This window comes from Cervus canadensis, chromosome 20 (assembly GCF_019320065.1).
Source record: "Cervus canadensis isolate Bull #8, Minnesota chromosome 20, ASM1932006v1, whole genome shotgun sequence".
NCBI lineage: Eukaryota > Metazoa > Chordata > Mammalia > Artiodactyla > Cervidae > Cervus > Cervus canadensis.
In genome coordinates, this window is record NC_057405.1 from 38,482,917 (window position 1) to 38,503,817 (window position 20,901).

General features: G+C 39.7%; 1 protein-coding gene across 4 annotated transcripts in view; it reads right to left on the reverse strand.

The window, feature by feature from the left end:
* The window catches only part of TPD52L1 (TPD52 like 1), a 90,911-nt gene that overhangs the window by 21,792 nt on the left and 48,218 nt on the right, over positions 1 to 20,901 (reverse strand). For all 4 annotated transcript variants that reach the window (XM_043439649.1, XM_043439653.1, XM_043439651.1 and 1 more), the window contains exons 2-3: positions 11,022 to 11,137; positions 2,718 to 2,866 (exon numbers count right to left, since the gene is read on the reverse strand). In XM_043439649.1, coding sequence (XP_043295584.1) covers positions 2,718 to 2,866; positions 11,022 to 11,137 — 265 coding nt within the window. The remainder of the gene's footprint in view (positions 1 to 2,717; positions 2,867 to 11,021; positions 11,138 to 20,901) is intronic.

Here is a 20,901-nt window from a genome sequence, read left to right on the forward strand (position 1 = left end):
AACTTTTTTCAACATTCTATTTTGTCTTGGTTGCCAAGGCATGTCCGAATCTTTGCGACGCTATGGACTATTGCCCAGCAGGCACCTCTGTCCGTGGGATTTTCCAGGCAAGAATACTGGAGTGGGTTGCCATTCCCTTCTCCAGGGGATCTTCCTGACCCAGGGACTGAACCCAGGTCTCCTGCATTGCAGGCGGTTTCCTGCATTTCTGGCAGATTCTTTACTGACTGAGCCACCAGGGAAGCCCTTGTATTGGGGTGTAGCCGATTAACAATGTTGTGATGGTTTCAGGTGAACAATAAAGGGATTTAGCTGTATACATGTATCCATTCTCCCCCAAACTCCCCTCCCATCCAGGCTGCCACATAACATTGAGCAGAATTCCATGTGCTATACAGCAGATCCTTGTTGGTTATCCATTTAAAATATAGCAGTGGACCTATCCATCCCAAACTCCCCAGCTATCCCTGCTCCCCATTCTTCCCCCCTTCCCTGGCAACCATGGTTCCTGCTCTAAGTCTGTGAAGCCAAAACAGAATTCTTAGATCTCCCCACCAGACCTGCTTCCTAGAACAGCAAACATGTATACAAAGTGTCAGATGCTGTCTGCACTCATTGAATCCTCACTCCCTATGATAGGTACTCATGTGATCTCATTTCATGGAAGCCCCTCTATGCTTGGGAGAAAAGTATCAGCTAAGAGAAAAACTGTTTCCCACTCAGATACTAGGAATGTAATATCTTTAAGTTCCAAAAGGTCATAAGAGGGAAGAAAATGCATAACACAAGGTCAAAAATTTCTTGATGGTGGAATCTGGGGTCAAAGATAGGAAGCCTCTATGGTTTCTCCATTAGGCCCCACTCCGCAACACACAAAAGGAAGAAAAATCACATTATGATGTGGGCACCTTCTTCCCTTTGGGACAAGACCACCTGGCAAGCAAGATATTTTAAATCATTAGAAAAGTACCACAATAGTTAATTATTTTGTGTAATTTTAAAAAGTAACCCCATAAAAGCAGGACTGTAGAATACTCAAAGTTATTCTGTACCTTGCCTAATATCAGACAAGAAGATAATAGCAAAGCTGAAAACATTTCTGCTGGTCTGAGAAAGAAAAACGTGCTTCTCCAGTGTTTCTCTTGTACTCTCACACTTACCAGCACACTCATGACATTTCTGACACCAGATGTGTTTGTGTGGAGGGGTTTCTCACATCAAGTGGTTCCACAACACCAGCTGAGTCTCCTACAATTTAATTCTGATGCTACCTGGAGATCACATCAGGTCCCACAGGTTAAGGGCTAGGTCCCACAAGACTGCTCCCCACTCACCCCACTTCAGATGCGAATCACAAGTCCAGATTATCACCAGTGCTCCTGACCAAAGTGTTGGTCACTCAGTCATGTCCCACTCTTTGCGACCCCACAGACTATAGCCCGCCAGGCTCCTCTGTTCATGGAATTCTTCCAGGCAAGAATACTGGACTGGGTTGCCATGCCCTTCTCCAGGGGATCTTCCCGACCCAGGAATTGAATCTGGGTCTTCCACACGGCAGGTAGGTGGTCTGAGCCAGCAGGGAAGTCCAAGGGGCTCTAAATCAGAGGTTCCCACAACCTCCTCCCCAAGTTCAATTAATTTGCTAGAGTGGCTCACAGAACTTAAGAAAGCAGATTACTTGCTAGGTTATACCGATTTATTATAAAAATTATATGATAAAAGATACAGATGAACAGCCCAATGAAAGAGGCATGTGGGGATGGGAACCCATCCCCATGTTCCCATGGGAACACATGCTTTCCATGCTCTCTCCTGGGACACCACCTGCCTGGCACTTCCACGGGTTCAGCAACCCCAAAGCTCTCCAAATGCCATATTTTTGAGATTTTTATGGAGTTTCATCATAGGCATGATAGACCATTTCCAGGTCCTTTTCCCTCCATAGAGAATGGGGGCATGGGACTGACAGCTTCTAATTATGGCTTGGTCTTTCTGGTGACCGGCTCGCCTCCAGGAGTCCAACAAGAGTCACCTCATCAGAACCAAGGATACGGCTGTCACCCTGGAAATCCCAAGGGATTTAGGAGCTCTATGTCAGGAACGGGGTCAAAGTGCAAACATGAGAACAAAAGATGCTCCTAGTGCTCTTATCACTTAAGAAATTATATGAATTTGGGGAGCTTTGTGCCAGGAACTGGAGGCAGAGACCAATATATACTTACACATTCTATAGAGTAACAGGGATAAAAAGCACATTCCCAAAATATGAAATATACAGTTTTTTCTCTTTACGTTAATGGTCAACAAGTTTTTAAAACTGTCAATCATTTTTGATAGAAATTCAAAATATGTAATGAGTGCCAAGTATTCAAAGAATTTAGAATTTTATGGAAAAACATAAGCCTAAAGTATATATTTAACAAATGTTAAAATACATATATATATTGAAGAGAAAGACTTTAAAACTGTACAACCCTATAAAAGTAGTCTGAGTGAAAACAGAGCTTTGGTGAACAAAGTTTTATTTCATGAAGCTACTTTGTAGAGCCTGTATCATGCAACATATTAAAGACCATCCATATTTCTATATATTTTACTTCTAGAGAAAATATTTTCCCTGGACACCAGTACAAAATAAGCCTTGAAGGAAAAAAAAATATAGACGAGGCAAGACAGCAGGCTGAGTGATTTCTTTTTAAGAAAAAAAATATACTTACGCAGTAGTTGTCTGCACGTCATGCCAGCTTCTGCTAAAGTTCTGTTTTAATTCATTCATCAGGTTCATGCCGAGTTTTTGTTTTATCTCCACAAGATGCCTTTCTTTTGCTGATAAAACTTGTCGTAAGGTTGTAATTTCGTCTTCCAGCTACAAGCAGGAAGGAAAATGATGGGGGAAAACGTCAGACCAGGTGAAACATACACGGGCAGACGCTCTCAGTGATCCAAAGCACCCTGGGCACCCTCTTGTTCACACAGCCCCATGCAAGGCCTTAGCAAACACATCCTGTAGAGAAGTCTAATATTTTCAATGAAAGAACATTTTTTAGTTTGAATGATTCTAAATGTAAACACTACTCCTTGTAAAAAATTCACTCATACAGCAAAATACAAAGGCAATAAAAACCATGTGTAATCTACTAGGAAATAGACACTGCTTAGAGTTTTTGGTTTTCAATCATCCAAATGTTTTTCTAAAATTACACATAGATATAATTTCTAAACAGGAAATTGATTTTGTAGTCTATACCTAATAACTTCTTTTCAAGTGCCATTAGTCAGTGTTATTTTTTTTTTGCCATCCACACCTAAGCATACATTGAGGTTTTGCCAAGCTGGCACTTTAACACTTACTTTTTTTTAAAAAATGGAGCATCTAAGTCTCATTTACATTCCAAGCGTCACTCTACTCCTGACCACAAACAGCATCACTAACCCTGTCAATCATCTTGCAAATGTGTTCCCTGGGTCACCAGAGACATAGCTGTTAGAAAAACATCTCAACAATGGCATCTACTTTTGCAAAAATAGTGTTGTAAACCCTTGTATTCACAAAAAATCACTCAAACAAAACAGGCAGAAATACTGAATCAACTACCTGAAATATTCTAGTAGAAAAGAACAATATCTTGGAGCTTTTAATGTCAGCAAAATGTCCTAGTAATCTAACATTATCCATTTTTTTTACAGTTGTGAAACATTTTTGTATGTTCATGGAAATCTTTTTGAAGTCTTTCTAAAATGAATTCCACCTTCCCTAACATGTTATAATTAGTAGCATCCTATGTTTTTTTCTTTTTTGGCCCTGCCAAGTGCCATATAGGATCTTAGTTCTCCAACCACAGATCAAGCTCATACCCCTGGTGTTGGAAGCACAGAGTCTGGACCACTAGAGAAGTCTCCACACTGTCTCTTCTTGACAAGCAAGTGTCTTCAGTACGCAGATATATACTCATTACTCCAAAAGGAGTATATTCAGGGGCGACCAAGGGGGACTGTGTTTTTAGTCTCTCCATTAAATGAGAACACACTATCATTTTAAAATCCGATCCTTCTATCCTTTTGCTTTCATGTTATATTCCATATTTTCATTAGTCAATGTGCTCACCTGCATTTAGTCTGCTGCCTAAGATTTCTCAAGGTTGTATCTCTAGCTCTCTTACCATAGAAAATACTTGGACTTCAGGCCAGCTTTTTATTCAGTATAGAAAGATTTTTTTCTTCTTTCTTTTGAATAAATAATATGTTTGAGTGACTGAAATGACTGGGAATCTGGTTTTGTAGATACATTAGGTATTACTGCTTTTTCCAATGTGTAACAAGAGTAATGAGAATTTTTTAACTTGCAGAGAAAAATTAAAGATGTAGAGAAGAAGAGAGAGGTTTAAACATCTTGGTATTCTCATCCTTTTATCTATAGAACCTCAGAAATTTATTCAAAATTATAGGGGACAGTAGGATATTCATTAGTTTTGGGGAGTTGGGAAGAATGGGTAAAGGATTCATAAGATTTCTAATGAAATCCATGATCCCAAAAAAGTGATAGAAATATTGAAGTGACCAATTAATCAAATATCATCCTAATATTAAATGTTAAATATTAAAATCCCACATCTAATCATTTAAAAATTGAAGCATATGTTAAAAGGTATTTGTAGAGAAAAGACTTCTAATGATGGAAACATGAACTCAGTTACTCTATGCAGACTAACGTCAGGTACCATAATGAAAGTCTCACTATTTCAAAAAAATGTAAGACACACTTCTTAATGCTTTCATTTATATATCAGTGATCTAAATATAATATATGCCAAAATAGCTATTAAGAAAATCCCAAAAGGTAAAATAAAAAGATAATTCTTAAATTGCATTACCATGCAAGACTGAGAATGGTCAATCTCATCTCTTTCTGCAGAGCAGAGTCCTGACACAGCAGAAAGTCCTTTAATCACAAATACTTTAAATGATGATCCTGGTGATATTCAATCCCTTATTGGACTAATGAGAATGTTTGACCTACTTACATCAGTGGTTCTCAATTTCAGTTTATATAAATGTCACTCAGAGAGCAAATTTAAAATGCAGATTCCAGAAGGAGGCCCCTTTTAAGGCCCTGAGATTCTGATGTCTCAAATTTGGTGAGGCCTGTCTATATATATTATTTAACAAGCACCCCCAGATACTCTGATGCAGGTAGTATAGAAAGTCTACATTGTAAGTATCCCTGTAAGCCATATCAAATTCATTTTGGAATGAGCTGGAGTGCAGGTAAATCATTAATTAAAGTATTTAAGATATCCTTTCCCCATTAGTTTTAAATTAATCATGTCTTCATTAGAAACTAATAGTCTGGTTCTTTGGTTTCTTGATCCCCCTAGGAGATCTCCTTGTAGGATAAATATTTATGTACAAGATTAGATATTTAAACTTGGTTATTTAAATATGAATGAATAGGAATTTAAGTGTTGGAGAGGATGTGGAGAAGTTGAAACCCTTGTACATTGCTGGTGGAAATAAAAATGGTTCAGCCACTATGGAAAATAGCCCAGCAGTTTCTCAAAAAGTTAAAGGTGGAATTACCATATGACCCAGCATTCCTATTTCTACTACATTCCCCAAAGAATTGAGAACAGGTACTCAAATAAATACATGCATATACATGTTCATAACAGAACTATTCCCAATAGCCAAAAGATGAAAACAACCCAAATATTCATCAAAGGATGAATGGATAAATAAATTGTAGTATATACATAAAATGGAATATTATTTAGTCACAAAAATAGATGAAGTACTGATGTAAGCTACAACACACATGAACCTCAAAAACATTTGGCTAAATGAAAGGAATCAGACACAGAAGGTCACATATTATGATTCCATTTATATGAAATACCCAGAATAGCTGAATCCAGAGACAGAATGCTGGCTCATGGCTACAGAAAAGAAGGGTAAATGGGAAGCTGTTGCTTAGCAGGTAAGGGATTCCTTTCTGAGATGATGAAAATGTTCTGGAACTGGACAGAAGTGGTGTTATACAACATTATAAGAGCACTAAATGCCATTGAATGATTCAATTTAAAATAGTTAATTTTATATCAATTTATTACAATAAAAATGCAAAAATACAAATGAACTAATGAGTTAGCTTCAAAATAAAATTTATGTTAGAAGACTGAAGATTTACTTTTCTATTTATTCTGCTATATTACATGAAATATGTCGCAAATACAGAGAAAGAAATAGCTTTCTAAACTATTAATTATCAGTATGATGTTTAGGAGTAAGAGCCTTTGGTCTCTTGTTCATTCTGCTTTGAGTCATGCTTCTTCTCCTGCCCTGGCCAAGAGTAAGGAAGAATTAAAATTAAAATGCAGATAATACCCGGGAGAGTATGACAGGCCATGGGTTACCAAGACATTTGGTCAAACATTATTCTGGCTGTGTCTTTGAGGGTGATCATGCATGCGATTAACATTTAAACTGATAGACTGAGTAAAGCAGAGTGCTCTCCCAAAGTTGGTGGGCCTCACCCAATCAGTTGATGACTTAAATAAAACGGCTAACCCTCCCTTGAGTAAAAGGGAATTCTATCTGCCTGACTGTTTTTGATCTGGGACATTGTTTTGTCTTGTTGTTGTTTGACTTTTTTGTTTTTTCTTGCCTTCAGCTTCAAACTAAAACATCGGCTCTTCCCAGACCTTTAGACTGAACCACACCATTGACTCCCCTGGGTGTCCAGCTTGCTGACTGTAGATCTTGGGAGCTGCCAGCCCCCAGAATCACATTAGCTGATTCCTTAGAATAAATCTCTTTCTGTATACATCCTATTGGTTCTAATTCTCTGGAGAATCCTGATTAACACAGAGGGGTGCTACAATAAGACACTATTGGTTATGAAGGCTTTAGTTGCTCACCAGTTCAGTCCAGAAAGAAATAAAGTCTTGAAGGAAAAAAACTGGGAGAGGAAGGAAGAGCCCAGGACACTTACCTGTCAGCCTGAGACAGGTGGCCTGAGGGCACTGTGTGCTTTCCTTGGGAAACCACACGCCAAGATGGAATAGCCCAAAGAGGCTTGTCAACTTAGTAATGCTGTCTGGTAATTTTCCTACTCCTATTAATGCCTATTTTTCTTGAGTCATTTTATCTAGGAGACGTTGGCAGTACTTGATTATTATATAATCATAAATTTACAGTTATCATGCCAACACTTCATCCTTTTCAAAAACCAAGCCACATTATAGAATATTGAGCATCAAATGCAGCTTAGCGAAATGAAAGTGGGAGTGGGATGTCAGTAGCACTGAACTAATGAGCAAGTTTATTTAAAAAGAGAGTTGGAAAAAAAAATCCCACAGAATAGATGTGTAAAGACCTCAGAAAAGATGTTAGGAGCAGCTGGTAAGAGGATTAATGAGAACAAACACTTAAAACAAATAGCATTTCTTTATATATGGACACGATTTGTTTTTAAAAAAAAAACCCATATTCTACTTCTGGAATTTACAAATACACATATTTGTTGGTGCTATGAGTCAAGTTCACTAGAAATCTTAATTGCGCACCTTCTGTGTATACACAAACCTCTGCATCAGGTCAGAAGTGATGTTGGTGTTGCATTGAAGGAACTTTTTTCTTTTTTTAGAGCTCGGCTTTTTATTGAATGTGTTACTAAAGAGGTTTAGTGAAAAAAGACCAGAGCCCACATCATCATCAGACTCTTCAGATTCTACTGTCTTTGCTTCTACTTTCTTCTCAGCTGGGGCAGCAGTGGTGGCTAGGGCAGGTCCGCCAGCCCCAGAGGAGGCTCCCAATGTTGACGCTGGCCAACGCCTTTGCAAACAAGCCTGGCCAGAGAGGCTCAACATTTACACCAGCTGCTTTTTTTTTTCTTTTAATTAATTAATTTATTTTAATTGGAGGCTAATTACTTTACAATATTGTAGTGGTTTTTGCCATACATTGACATGAATCAGCGAATACATGTACACCAGCTGCTTTAATGAGGGCATTGATCTTATCCTCCAGACCGTCACCTCATTGTCGTGCAGAATGAGGGCCGAGTGGATGCAGGCAAGCTCCAAGGAGGAGGCCAGAGTGCAGGCGAGTTAGTTAGGAGGGGGCTGCCAGGCACAGTGCTAGTTGCCGGATGAAATTGGCCTTAGCCTCCTCAGAAGGACCAAGCACCTAGCAGCAGCAGAGGAAAGCTGAAGGAACTTTTAAAAACACGCGTATTGCATGACCACAATAACAAACTCAGGACTGAACAGATTCCTCTTTTAAAATGCAGACTTCTGTCTAAGGCGTAGTAGCCTCTTGGACAGTATTTGCTTATGTCTCTCTCCTCAAGGACAGGTCTTCCTGCATCTAGCACTTGGTAAGCAGAACAATATGCTGGTTGTGTGAGTGAATGCACTTACAGATTCACCCTGAGGTCTCAAGGCGTCCTCCTGGGAATATGGACTACAAAACAGCGTAAGGTAAAAGCAGAGCAGGGTGGATCCAGCACAGCTAGCAGACAGTAGGAGAATCCGAGGGAGGGGAGTGTTCCGAACAGGAGACTGGGCGCCCGGCACACCCTGCAACCCCTTTAAGCAAAGCAGTCAGACATAAGACATCCTCCTACACAAAGCTCTTGCCTTGGATCATGGCCACAACTGATTGCCTGACTCAAAAGCAATGTAACAGGCTGATCTGTGAGGGGTCCACCCACGTGGCTAACAGACCCAGTGGGATCTTCCCTCAAACAGAGAGGAGCTGCTTGTGAACAGGGGTCCTGGAAGAATATCTGTGGAGAATGAGGTAGATAAGCTGAGCTACTTACAAGACGTCTCAGTTCTTCATAGGGCCAGCCGTGGGACCACTGAGATGTCCTTGATACAATTAAACCCTAGCATCCGAGGTCCTCTGAATGCACGTGTGGTCTGAAAGAACCTAATCTGTGCATGTGTGTGTGAAGAGCAGGCACTGTATAAGGGCAGAGAAAGCGGGTTTAAGGAAAGAGTGAGCATAAAGCATTGGTGGCCTGAGGTGGAGGGAGAAGTGGGAATGTGAAAAGGAAAAACAACAGATAACTTATTTTGCTTTTTGCTGCGCATGAGGCAAAGAGCTGTGCCCAGTGTCCCCAGAAGTCACACTGCCGCCTCAAGCAAGATGCAATGCTTCTTCATCCCGGAGGAATCCAGAAATGAGAGACAGGAGGCATGGCGGCTAATGCATCCTAAGGGATGAAAACATCCATCCTGAACAAACATGAACAAGTAACAGGGAGTCTGATGTTACCTTCAGAAGTCAGGCTCAAAAAGTCTTAGGAGTGAGACACACTGGAAGATCGTTAATGTGGTCAAATGAGACAAAAATGTGTGAAAACATTGTTTTTTTATATTCATGGGGGCAAGAGAGAACCATTGAGAACCAAGGCTTACTGTGTCTCGATTATCAAAGGAATACACGATCATTGTTGAAAAGTTAGAAAATACAGAATGCAGGCACACAAAAACATAGATATGTATATCTATCCATCTATCTATCTACCTATCTATCTACCAGTAATTGCCGAATGAAAAATCAAGTCATTTTATAAAACTTGGTCTGTTACAGAGGTTGTGTATGAACTTAAACTTGGACGGTAGCAGTGAAGGAGTTAAATTTTAGCTTAGAGTCAGTTAGCTAACACCAGTCTGTAGAATATAACTCTTGGACAGCAAAACTGACACAAACAAGTCATGATCCAGGATTCTAGGCCTTAAGAAAAAGTGGAGCTAGGACGTTCTCTGTCAAGCCTGACTGGTCCATGAACTCTGACAGGTGTGGCCAATCTGAAGTCAACAAGGTGGTTATGGATCAGTGGCCACAGACAGACCCAGCTAAAGAAGTAGGTCATTCGATCTGAGGCACTGTCCATACTAAAATAATCTTTGCTGCACTAGAAGAACAAGCTGCTCTTTTATTTGAGCATGAAGTTATTTTAGGGTGTGTCTTGTGAAAGCACCTGAAATGTCTTCAGTGTTATTAAGAGCTATCATGAACACTCACCAACAGAACCTTAGAGCTTGGAGAGTCTGGGATGAATGAAGTGGGGTGAGGGTAAGGTGAAGCTTAATTTAAAGCAGGAGAAGAGGCCCAAGCAGGAAGGCGGAGCCCTGCTTCCCTCTGGACCAGGGACTTCGTGTCCTCTGAGCCAGATATTCAAAATGCGGAGGAAGACTGGCCCCTTCCCTTTTGCCCTATTGCTACTTCTACTTAAGAAGCTCCCCTTCTTCTGCGCTTTCCTCCTACAATGTAAACGCTCCTTAGCAAAGTGTTGAGGGGCTAGTGGGTGCTACAGACAAATGGCTTGAACTAAGAGTTGTCGTCGCGACAAGCCAGGCTACCTCCCCGAAATTAGGACCAGATGCTCGGAGCAACTACACAAGATCTAACGAAGCCTAAAGTCATCACAGTTCCCTCTCCACCCCCAGAGCTTTATTCTTCTGAAAAAGAGCACATCAATTTAATAAAGTCAGTTGCTTCCATGACTGATTTGTCATTATAAAAATAAATCATTTCCAAGTAGTTGTTGAGCTAAGCTGCTGACCAAAAACAATAACTGCTCTTAAAAGGTAGCTGGCACCTAAACTGAGGTCTTGAAGGAATTCCATCAGGTTTAAGCATTGTGATACTAAATATGAGGTGCATGTTTACAACTATTTATTGTTGCTTGAGCATCATGACCGTTTGTTTTCCTATGGTCATCAATGGGTAATGGATCATTAGCATTAAAAAATACCATAGAAAAATGAATCACCTTACAATTCATCACCTAGTCAATTTTATTAAATGAAAGACAACATAACTATAATATGGACCTTTTATTGGACCATATAAATGTTCCAATATATTCGTCCATATAAACAGACCTCCATTTCATAAGACCTTAAGGAAAAACTCAAACAAACTTTTTGGCCAACCCAACATCAGACTAACAAGAATTCGGAGAATCCGGAGATACGCATAGCAGCAAGAAGATCACTAAGCATACATACCTGAACTAGTTCTGCCTTTAACTCTTCTTTTTCTTCCTCGGAGAGCATGCTAGGGGAGTCAGCACTGGCTATTGCGTCTTCATCTCTTCCTTGCAGTGGTTCAGTCTCCAGCAAACCTTTAGGCAAGATTGGTAAAATATACTGTCATTTAAAGAATGGATTTAGCCAAATTCTAGTTCCACAGTCTGAAGGACTAGATACTCTGATCGACTCTCTCTCTGAAAAACAACTAAAAATTCCAGAAGAAAATCATTCTAAATGTGTAATGAGCTGCCAAGAAAGTGAAGAATACTAAGAATCCCCCAAAGTTGCCACCGAGATGAATCCCAGCCTCGGTTTTCACTGTCCCGTGGGATGCAGAGGACTGAGGACAAAGCCCAGGACTATTCAGGGATAGGATTTTATGAAGAGACCCCCTCCATAAATCTACCTCCCCACAGGGCTACACTCTGAGAGTAAGGTGAACTGGAAATAAATACCCTTTCTCCCCACAGGAGAGAAAGGCAGATCACCTGCCTTGACCCTCAGCACAGAATGGACAGACCAATAAAGCCTCCCCCGAGAATTCACGACATCCTGAGGTGGTCCAAAAAAACCTTGAGATCAGTTCAGTTCAGTTCAGTCCTCAGACGTGTCCAACTCTTTGCGACCCCATGGACTTCAGCACGCCAGGCTCCCCTGTCCATCACCAACTCCCGGAGCTTACTCAAACTCATGTCTATCGAGTCGGAGATGCCATCCAACCATCTCACCTTCTGTCGTCCCCTTCTCCTTCTGCCTTCAATCTTTCCCAGCATCAGGGTCTTTTCCAATGAGGCAGTTCTTCCCATCAGGTGGCCAAAGTACTGGAGTTTCAGCTTCAACATCATTCCTTCCAATGAACACCCAGGACTGATCTCCTTTAGGATGGACTGGTTGGATCTCCTTGCAGTCCAAGGGACTCTCAAGAGTCTTCTCCAACACCACAGTTCAAAAACATCAATTCTTCAGTGCTCAGCTTTCTTTATAGTCCAACTCTCACATCCATACATGACTACTGGGAAAACCATTGACTAGATGGACCTTTGTTGGCAAAGTAATGTGTCTGCTTTTTAATATGCTGTCTAAGTTGGTCAAAGCTTTTCTTCCAAGGAGCAAGCATCTTTTAATTTCACGACTGTAGTCACTTTCTGCAATGATTTTGGAGCCCAAAGAAATAAAGTCTCTCACTGTTTTCATTGTTTCCCCGTCTATTTGCCATGAAGTGATGGGACCGGATGCCATAATCTTAGTTTTCTGAATGTTGAGTTTTAAGCCAACTTTTCACTCTCTTCTTTCAATTTCATTAACAGGCTCTTTAGTTCTTCTTCACTTTCTGCCATAAGGGTGATGTCATCTGCATATCTAAGGTTATTGATATTTCTCCTAGCAATCTTGATTCCAGCTTGTGCTTTATCCAGCCTGGCATTTCACAGGATGTACTCTGCATATAAGTTAAATAAGTAGAGTGACAATATATAGCCTTGACATACTCCTTTCCCAATTTGAAACCAGTCTGTTGTTCCATGTCTTGTTCTAACTGTTGCTTCTTGATCTGCATACAGATTTCTCAGGAGGCAGGTCAGGTGGTCTGGTATTCCCATCTCTTTCAGAATTTTGCACAGTTTATTGTGATTCACACAGTCAAAGACTTTGGAGTAGTCAATAAAGGAGAAGTAGATGTTTTACTGGAACTCTCCTGCTTTTTCAATGATCTGACAGATGTTGGCAATTTGATCTCTGGTTCCTCTGCCTTTTCTAAATCCAGTTGGAACATCTGGACATTCACAGTTCATGTACTGTTGAAGCCTGGCTCAGAGAATTTTGAGCATTACTTTGCTAGCATGTGAGATGAGTGCAATTGTGCAGTTGTTTGAACATTCTTTGGCATTGTTTTTCTTTGGGATTGGAATGAAAACTGATCTTTTCCAGTCCTGTGGCCACTGCTGAGTTTTTCAGATTTGCTGGCATATTGAGTGCAGCACTTTAACAGCATCATCTTTTAGGATTTGAAATAGCTCAACTGGAATTTCATCACCTCCATAGGAAGCATCACTACAAAAACCTTGAGATAAGAGGTATTAAATAAAACTCTTTTCCACTTTGGTAATGGAAATATACATGTATGGAGCCTAGAACAGCTGCAGCAGTGAGGAAACATCATGACCACGCAGACTTTTGGTAAGGGCTGTGGGAAGTGCCTGGGTTCTTGGTGACGCCCTTATGCCACAGATTGTCAAGGGACTTCTGACTTGTCATGTGAGAAGAATGCCTTATTAGCAAAAAATTAAAGAGGTTCCCTATGGAGTTCGTCAGCATCTGGTCAACACACGTGCATTGTTCTCTGGGTGCGTAGGACGCAGGCACACACATATAGGGAAGCTTTATTTAGGACATGAATTTCGACAGTGCTGGCATTTATATATCTCTGGATAAAGGGAGGTCATACAATAAATTCTACTGGAACAACTTGTTACCTATATTAAAAAAATAAAATGGGACACCTTCACACCATTCACCAATATTTAATTATAGATATTTGAGAAGACAACAGGGGACTTCATATTTTCGATGGACATGAGTTTGAGTAAACTCCGGGAGTCGGTGATGGACAGGGAGGCCTGGCATGCTGCGATTCATGGGGTCGCAAAGAGTCAGACACAACTGAGTGACTGAACTGAACTGAACTAAGAAAGGATTTCTTAAGATACACAAAACAGGGAAAATCATGAAAGAAAGGAGGGATAAGATTAAGAATGAGGTATCACCTCACACCTGTCAGAATGGCTATTGTCAAAAAGACCACAGATAACAAATGCTGATGAGGAGAAAAGGGAATCTTTGTGCACTGTTAGTGGGAATGTAAATTGGTGCAGCCAACATGGAAAGCCAGTATGGAGGTTCTTCAAAAAACCAAAAATAGAACTTACTGTATGATTCATCAATTTCACTTATGTGTGTTTACCCAAAGAAAACAAAAGCACTGATTTGAAAAGATATATGTACCCCAATATTCAAAGCATAATTATTTATAATAACCAAGATATGGATGAGTCTAAGTGTCCATCAACAGATGAAAGGACAAAGAATGTGAATGGACCTAGAGGGTATTATGCTTAGTGAAATAAGTCAGACAGAGAAAGACGAATAACTGTTTATTATCATTTCTATGTGGAATCTAAAAAAATAAAACAAACAAATAAAACAGAAACAGCCTCACAGATATAAAGAACAAACTATTAGTTACCAGTGGGAAGAAGGATCGGCAAGGGGAAACATAGGGGCAGAGGATTAAGACAGACAAACTACTACATGAAACAAATAAGAATCAAGGATATATTGTAAAGCACGGCCAATATTTTTATAATAACTTTAAATGGAGTATTTGTTGTTTAGTCGCTCAGTCGTGTCCAACTCTGTGTGACCCCATGGACTGCAGCACGCCAGGCTTCCCTGTCCTTCACTGTCTCCCAGAGGGTGCTCAAATTCATGTCCATTGAGTCGGTGATGCCATCCAACCATCTCATCCTCTGTCGTCCCCTTCTCCTCCTGCCTTCAATCTTTCCCAGCATCAGGGTCTTTTCCAATGAGTCAGCCCTTCACATCAGATGGCCAAAGTATTGGAGCTTCAGCATCAGTCCTTCTAATGAATATTCAGTACTGATTCCCTTTCATTTAGCACATGCAACAAGATATATAGATTCGTTTTAATAAAAGTAACAAATATCCACAGGTCTGACTCTACTGCAGGAATCGTGCTTCTGCATTGGCCAAGTGACATCCTGACGAAGCAGGTAAGTGTTTAAATACTCATCCAGTGCTAGCATCTGCCTGCTTTCACTATACCTACCACTGGCCGGTAATGACTCAGATGGGTCAGTCCCACATATAGGCCTGAATGACAACAAACTGAACCAGATCCAACTGAGAAGTCATTGTGGGCTGGTCTCAGCCTTTGCTAATGGGGACTCTCACTCATAGGACCTGGGTTTGGAGTCTGGCTCAGTCACAAGTCGCTGGGCTCTAATTTAGGCTAGTCTGACTCCTAAGACTGTACCCTTCTATATCTCACAAATATTTGAAGAATAGTAAACAAAATGTTGGCAATCACAAATCAAGAGTGAGCTCTGGATTAAAATATCTCCCCTCTAATAAAATCAGCCATTGGCATCAACATACTTTTAACGTACCCTTGTCAAGTGCCCCAGTGGATTGCTGTTGTTGTTCAGTTGCTAAGTCACATTCAGTCTTTGTGACCCCATGAACTGCAGCACACCAGGCCTCCCTGTCCATCACTATCTCCCTGAGTTTCCTCGAACTCATGTCCATTGAGTCAGTGATGCCATCCAACCATCTCATCCTCTGTCATCCCCTTCTCCTCTTGCCCTCATTTTTTCCCAGCATCAGGGTCTTTTCCAATGAGTCAGCTCTTCACATCAGGTGGCCAAAGTGTTGGAGCTTCAATTTCAGCATCGGTCCTTCCAATGAATATTCAGGGTTGACTTCCTTTAGGATTGACTGGTCTGATCTCTTTGTTGTCCAAGGGACTCTCGAGAGTCAATGGATTAGGTTGTGACTTCATGTATATGATTGAAACAGTACAGACAGCTATGAGGTAAAATGACTATGAATTGTGATTTCAGTTGAGTGATCATATCCTGAATTGCTGGCAAATACAGAAAAGTTACAGAATTTCTTTTAAAAAGCAAAATAATCTTGCATGTATGTGTGTGTGCACCATATTCAGAAATTAACAAATAAATTTAACCTAACAAAGAAGAATAGTGTATATTTTCAAAAAGAATACACAGCTATCCTAGGACTTAAAAAAAGAATTCAATAAAATAGCTTAAATGAAAATTAACCATGTTTTAAATAATAAATTTAAGACTGCAATATTTATTATTTAATCACATTTTCTTTAGGATGTTGGTAAAAATAGCTTTAGGCATTCTTTTAACATAAAACTTCAAAGTATCTCCACTTATTCCCTAAGGGAAAAACAACCGAGCTAATCTCATTACTGTTGGATTTATGATTATCTTTAAGTGTACAAAGCCCCTAATACATATTAATTTGAGAAGGGTAGAAATTAAAGCTATAAAACAAATTTATTTATTAGAATCCTTTCTGCACATTCACTAAATCTTCCACAAAGAAGCCAAAATATTGTTTCTTATGCACCGCCTTGTAGTTTTGGCAGAGGCCTCAAATGCTGACAGCAATATAGTGAGACCTCTGCACAGCCACATCATAAAATCAAGGCTTGAACCCTAAGGCAGGACATGCCAAAAGATTTTATAACTGATTGTGTCAGGGCAGGGATAACCTATCTCCAGTCTTTGAGAGCAGGGGTGAAACAGAAACCCCGACTGTCGCCTATGACAGTCTATAGCTTTAATATATGCAGCCTCACCACCACTGAACACTGGAAAAAGTCCAGGTTGGGTTTTCATCTCCCAAACCCTCTTATATAGGAGTTGCTCAACTAATGCTTTTTGAACCAATACCCTAGAATAGAAAACCAAGCTATCAACTCTTCTTTTTAACTGAAATACAGTTGATTTACAATGTTGTATTAGTTTCTCGTATATAGCAATGTGATTCAGTTTTACATATATATTTATAGATTTTTCATATTCTTTCCCATTAAGGTTTATTATGGGATATTGAGCTCCTTGTGCTATATAGTAGGACCTTGTTGTCTATTTTATAAATAGTAGTTTGTATCTGCTAGCCCCCAACTCCTGTTTTATCCATTCCCCACCCCCTTTCCCCTTTGATAACCATAAGCTTGTTTTCTACATCCTATCAAGTCTTCTCGATGCCCTTTGCATATTTCTTCATTATCTGTCATATTTGTCTATCCTTTTGAATTTTCACTGCTACAACCTAATATTGTTTGCTGTGCCTGCTGCTTACTGTGATTTAGGCTTTTATCACTACGCACTCAAAAGTATTTAAATCTCAGCTGAATCTTATCTCCTTGCTTTCAGTGGCTTTCTCCACCAACCTACACAACACTCAAATTAATATTTTGAACACAATACTCTCATCATGTCAAAACTAGTTTAAAAAACATTAAGTGGATGAGATTTGTTTCTAGACTAAATTTGAAAATTCTAATACTAGCATTCAAAACCATCTACAGCTGTCTACAAGTAATGATTCCGACTAGCTTGTCTAAGATTTTCCCACCAAGACTTGAAAACCCAACAGGCTGTCACATGCTATGTCCCTCAGTCATATTCTAGTCATTCCTATGTTTTCGTACCACCCCATCTTTCTCCAAATTCTTTCTTCACTTCCTCTTCAGTTTCTCTTCTAAGAATCCTACCAAGTTGCCAACAACACTAGGAAAATAAGATAACATGTTGTGTGCCTTAAATTAATCTCAAATGTTGCCTTTTTTGCTTCCTCTACATATTATGATATATACTACTCTACCTATTGCTACTAAATAGCATATATAGAGTATAAGCTACACTATAATTTGCATTATAAATTGCAGTAAAACACACAATACTGTATATTACTTTAGTTATTGTTAAACAAGTTTATGAAGAAAACATTTCAGACACTGCCCTGCAAAAGTTTCATGTCCTTCTTAAAATATGAATAACACATGAATCACCACTATTAATAGCATTGTTTTCTAAAGCTTTGGTGTCATTTAATAATGTAACTAAAACAAGTCATCTCTGTAATGCTTAGCCTGAGAGTTACTAATCAGCTAACTAAAGGAAGACTTTATGATTTTTACTAAGCATTTTATCTAAAGATGCTTCTGAAATTGTAAAAGACTAAATTAAATTCTTATACTCCATCTTTCTGCTTTTTAAAAAAATATGCTATTTAGGTGATAACCCACATAGTTAGATGCTGGTTAAAATATATTCATCTCTAAAGAAAAATTTATGACTGATCAAAATTTCACTGTGGCTAGAGATAGAAGTGACAAGCTACTACAGATACAGATCAATGTATGTATGGAAACATTTCCTTCCATTTTTCACTCATGCATATGTACAAAGTGACTGTCTTCTGACTGTACAAGAAAACATACCTTTGCATTGGGTATTGATGAGGTCACCAAAATTCAACAGAAAACTAAAGTTAGCAGAAAGTATATGGCACCCAGTGCTTACAGAAGCACTGCCCTGCCCGGAAGGGCAGTCTATCTTCAAGGAGCTCAGATCACAGGATGCACTTAAACCTAAATGATCATTTTTGTGACTAAGGTCTGACCAGGGCTCTTACTCACCTCCCAGGATAAGAATCCTAGATAGCGTGAACTGGCCCCATTTACCCAAGGCTTCCCTGGGCTCCCAGCCAACCCACATCTTCAGGGTGCTCCTGAAGGCACTGAAAACTATGGGCGTTTGGGGATGGAGAGGCCTTGTCCACCCTATGGCTGGAGTGCCACTTCCCAGGCCCATGTGAGTGGCTTGCTTCGTGGCATCATTTTACTGAGCTAAATATAGGAAATGTCATCACATCAAGTACAGTGTGAAAGACTAGCTGGCCATTATTATTGTGAAAGACTAGCTGGCCATTCAGGCTGGATCATCGGGTTAGCTGCATATTTGAGGGTTTTTCTTAGGTCCAGATATTCTATGTCACTATTTCACATTGTGGTAATCAGCCTCTTAGATGATAGCTTTTACTAACAGATTTTCTGGGAGACTGTCAACTTCATCAAATTTCTAATGGGAAAGTCTATGCTTTTGACTTTCTCAGAACAATATCTATTTGAGAAACCAAATGAACAGCAAAAGATTATTTGGTAAGCATTGGGAAGGACACGGAGAGTTTGATGACATCAAGATGTTTAGCACTTATGCTGTATTTTAACTGTATGATCCACTGTCTTTCTCCTCTGTTAGATTATGAGGTACTTCAGTATTCTTGCCTGGAGAATCCCATGGACGGAGGAGCCTGGTGGGCTACAGTCCATGAGGTCGCAAAGAGTCGGATATGACTGAGCGACTTCATTTTATTCACCCAATACTTGGTACTCCATAAATATCTGTGGAATAATTTAATTAGCTATCATGACCTTACATATGTGTTATTCAAATGCCTATACATTAAATCTGATGTTCAGTCAGGGGAACACCTGTATTTCTGTGGTGTTGACAACAAGATGACCAAGACTTACAACCAGTGTGATGGCCATTGACAAAAGTCGTAAGTAACATGGCAGAGAAGTAACAATCAACACACATCAATATATCAGCTGCCCTGGTACCAGCACTCCATTTCTGTTACTGCATCTAGTCCCTTAAAGAACTACATTAAACCAGAGGCTAGCTTGCATTCTATCAATGTTCGGCCTGAGTTTATACCTCTATAATTCCAGATAAGACAATTCTAAGTTTCTACTTCCTTGAAAAAGATACAAGTAAATAAAATGAGAAAGGTTAAGAGGAATTAGGATCCTTAAGACATGATGGGTGACCCAAGAAAGTTAACTCCATTTGGTAACAGAAAACACTTACAGCAGGATCATACCCAACATCCCCGCAAATTAAAAATAGACGTATACTCACGACTTTGGCCACCAGATGAGAAGAGCCAAATCACTGAAAAAGACCGTGATGCTGGGAAAGGTTGAAGGCAGGAGGGGAAGGGGATGACAGAGGATTACATGGTGGATGGCATCATCAATTCAATGGACCTGAGTCTGAGCAGACTCCCGGAGATAGTGATGGACAGGGAAGCCTGACATGCTGCAAATTTGGGGTTGCAAAGAGTCGGACATGACTGAGCGACTAAACAACAGCAACATTTGTGGTCGAAAAGTTCTCTTCCTGTCACCCAGGACATGGTTGTATTATGCTTTCCAACATCAGTGTTAATTTATTTTGTTTAGAGCATATCGATACAAGATAACTGTGAATACTGTAGAAAAAAGATTTTAAAAAAAATGTTTAAAAGTGGGTCAAGGGAACAGGCATAAAACGTTAGTTAGGTTTTCTGAAATGAAAGCCAGCAACAGAGAAGCTTAAGTTCCTTACAGTTGATGTGGTAGATGCACTCTGCCAGGGGCTGTTTCTGAACGTCACTCCCGTGGGACCACCATGCATCACAAGCAAAGAGTGAGCCACGCAGACCTGAGCTTTTATTCCTCACCTGAGGTCACATGGCCCTATTCACACCAATGGCTTCTGTTGCTTACAAGCATTTCAAGTGAACACACTCCAAACCACAGAGAAAAACATGAAGTCAATTTTCACTGAAAAGATGTAAAATATTTATTGTGAATCTTCTTGGCTCTCCAATGGCCTATGTTTCAAGTATAAGATTAAGGCACTTAGAATATGTTTCCCATTCCAAACCATCATATGCTAGTCTTGAAAGGCACAATTCAACACACACAAAATAGATGCATGGTGGATAAATCTGCAACTGAGACCAAAGCAACCCCAAAAAAGTCATAAAAACACAGCAGCCACAAATTTGTGGCTGAAAAACAAACAAATAGTTGTGGAAAAACAAAAAATAGCTAATCTTCCTGAGGGATAGACTCTAGGAACTTCCTTTTCTGAATGTGTATAGACAAACCCAAAATAGGTAGACCACCTCAACCTTTAAATCACCCTTTTCTTTTGCATCCCCATCCTCATTTCACAACTCCCAGCCCCATACATAAATATTCAAGTTTGCCTGTCATGAAATTTGGAAAAAGAAATCAAAACTGACAAAAGATAAATCCTCCAAATTGAATACCCAGCCTCAGATTTTTGCCTTGAGCAAGAAGTGAGATGGTCTCACTTCTATTACAAGAAAAGCCCAGGGTAATAAACTATCCTGGATCCAAACTCATCAATAAAAATTAACACTCATTTTTTAAAAAAGA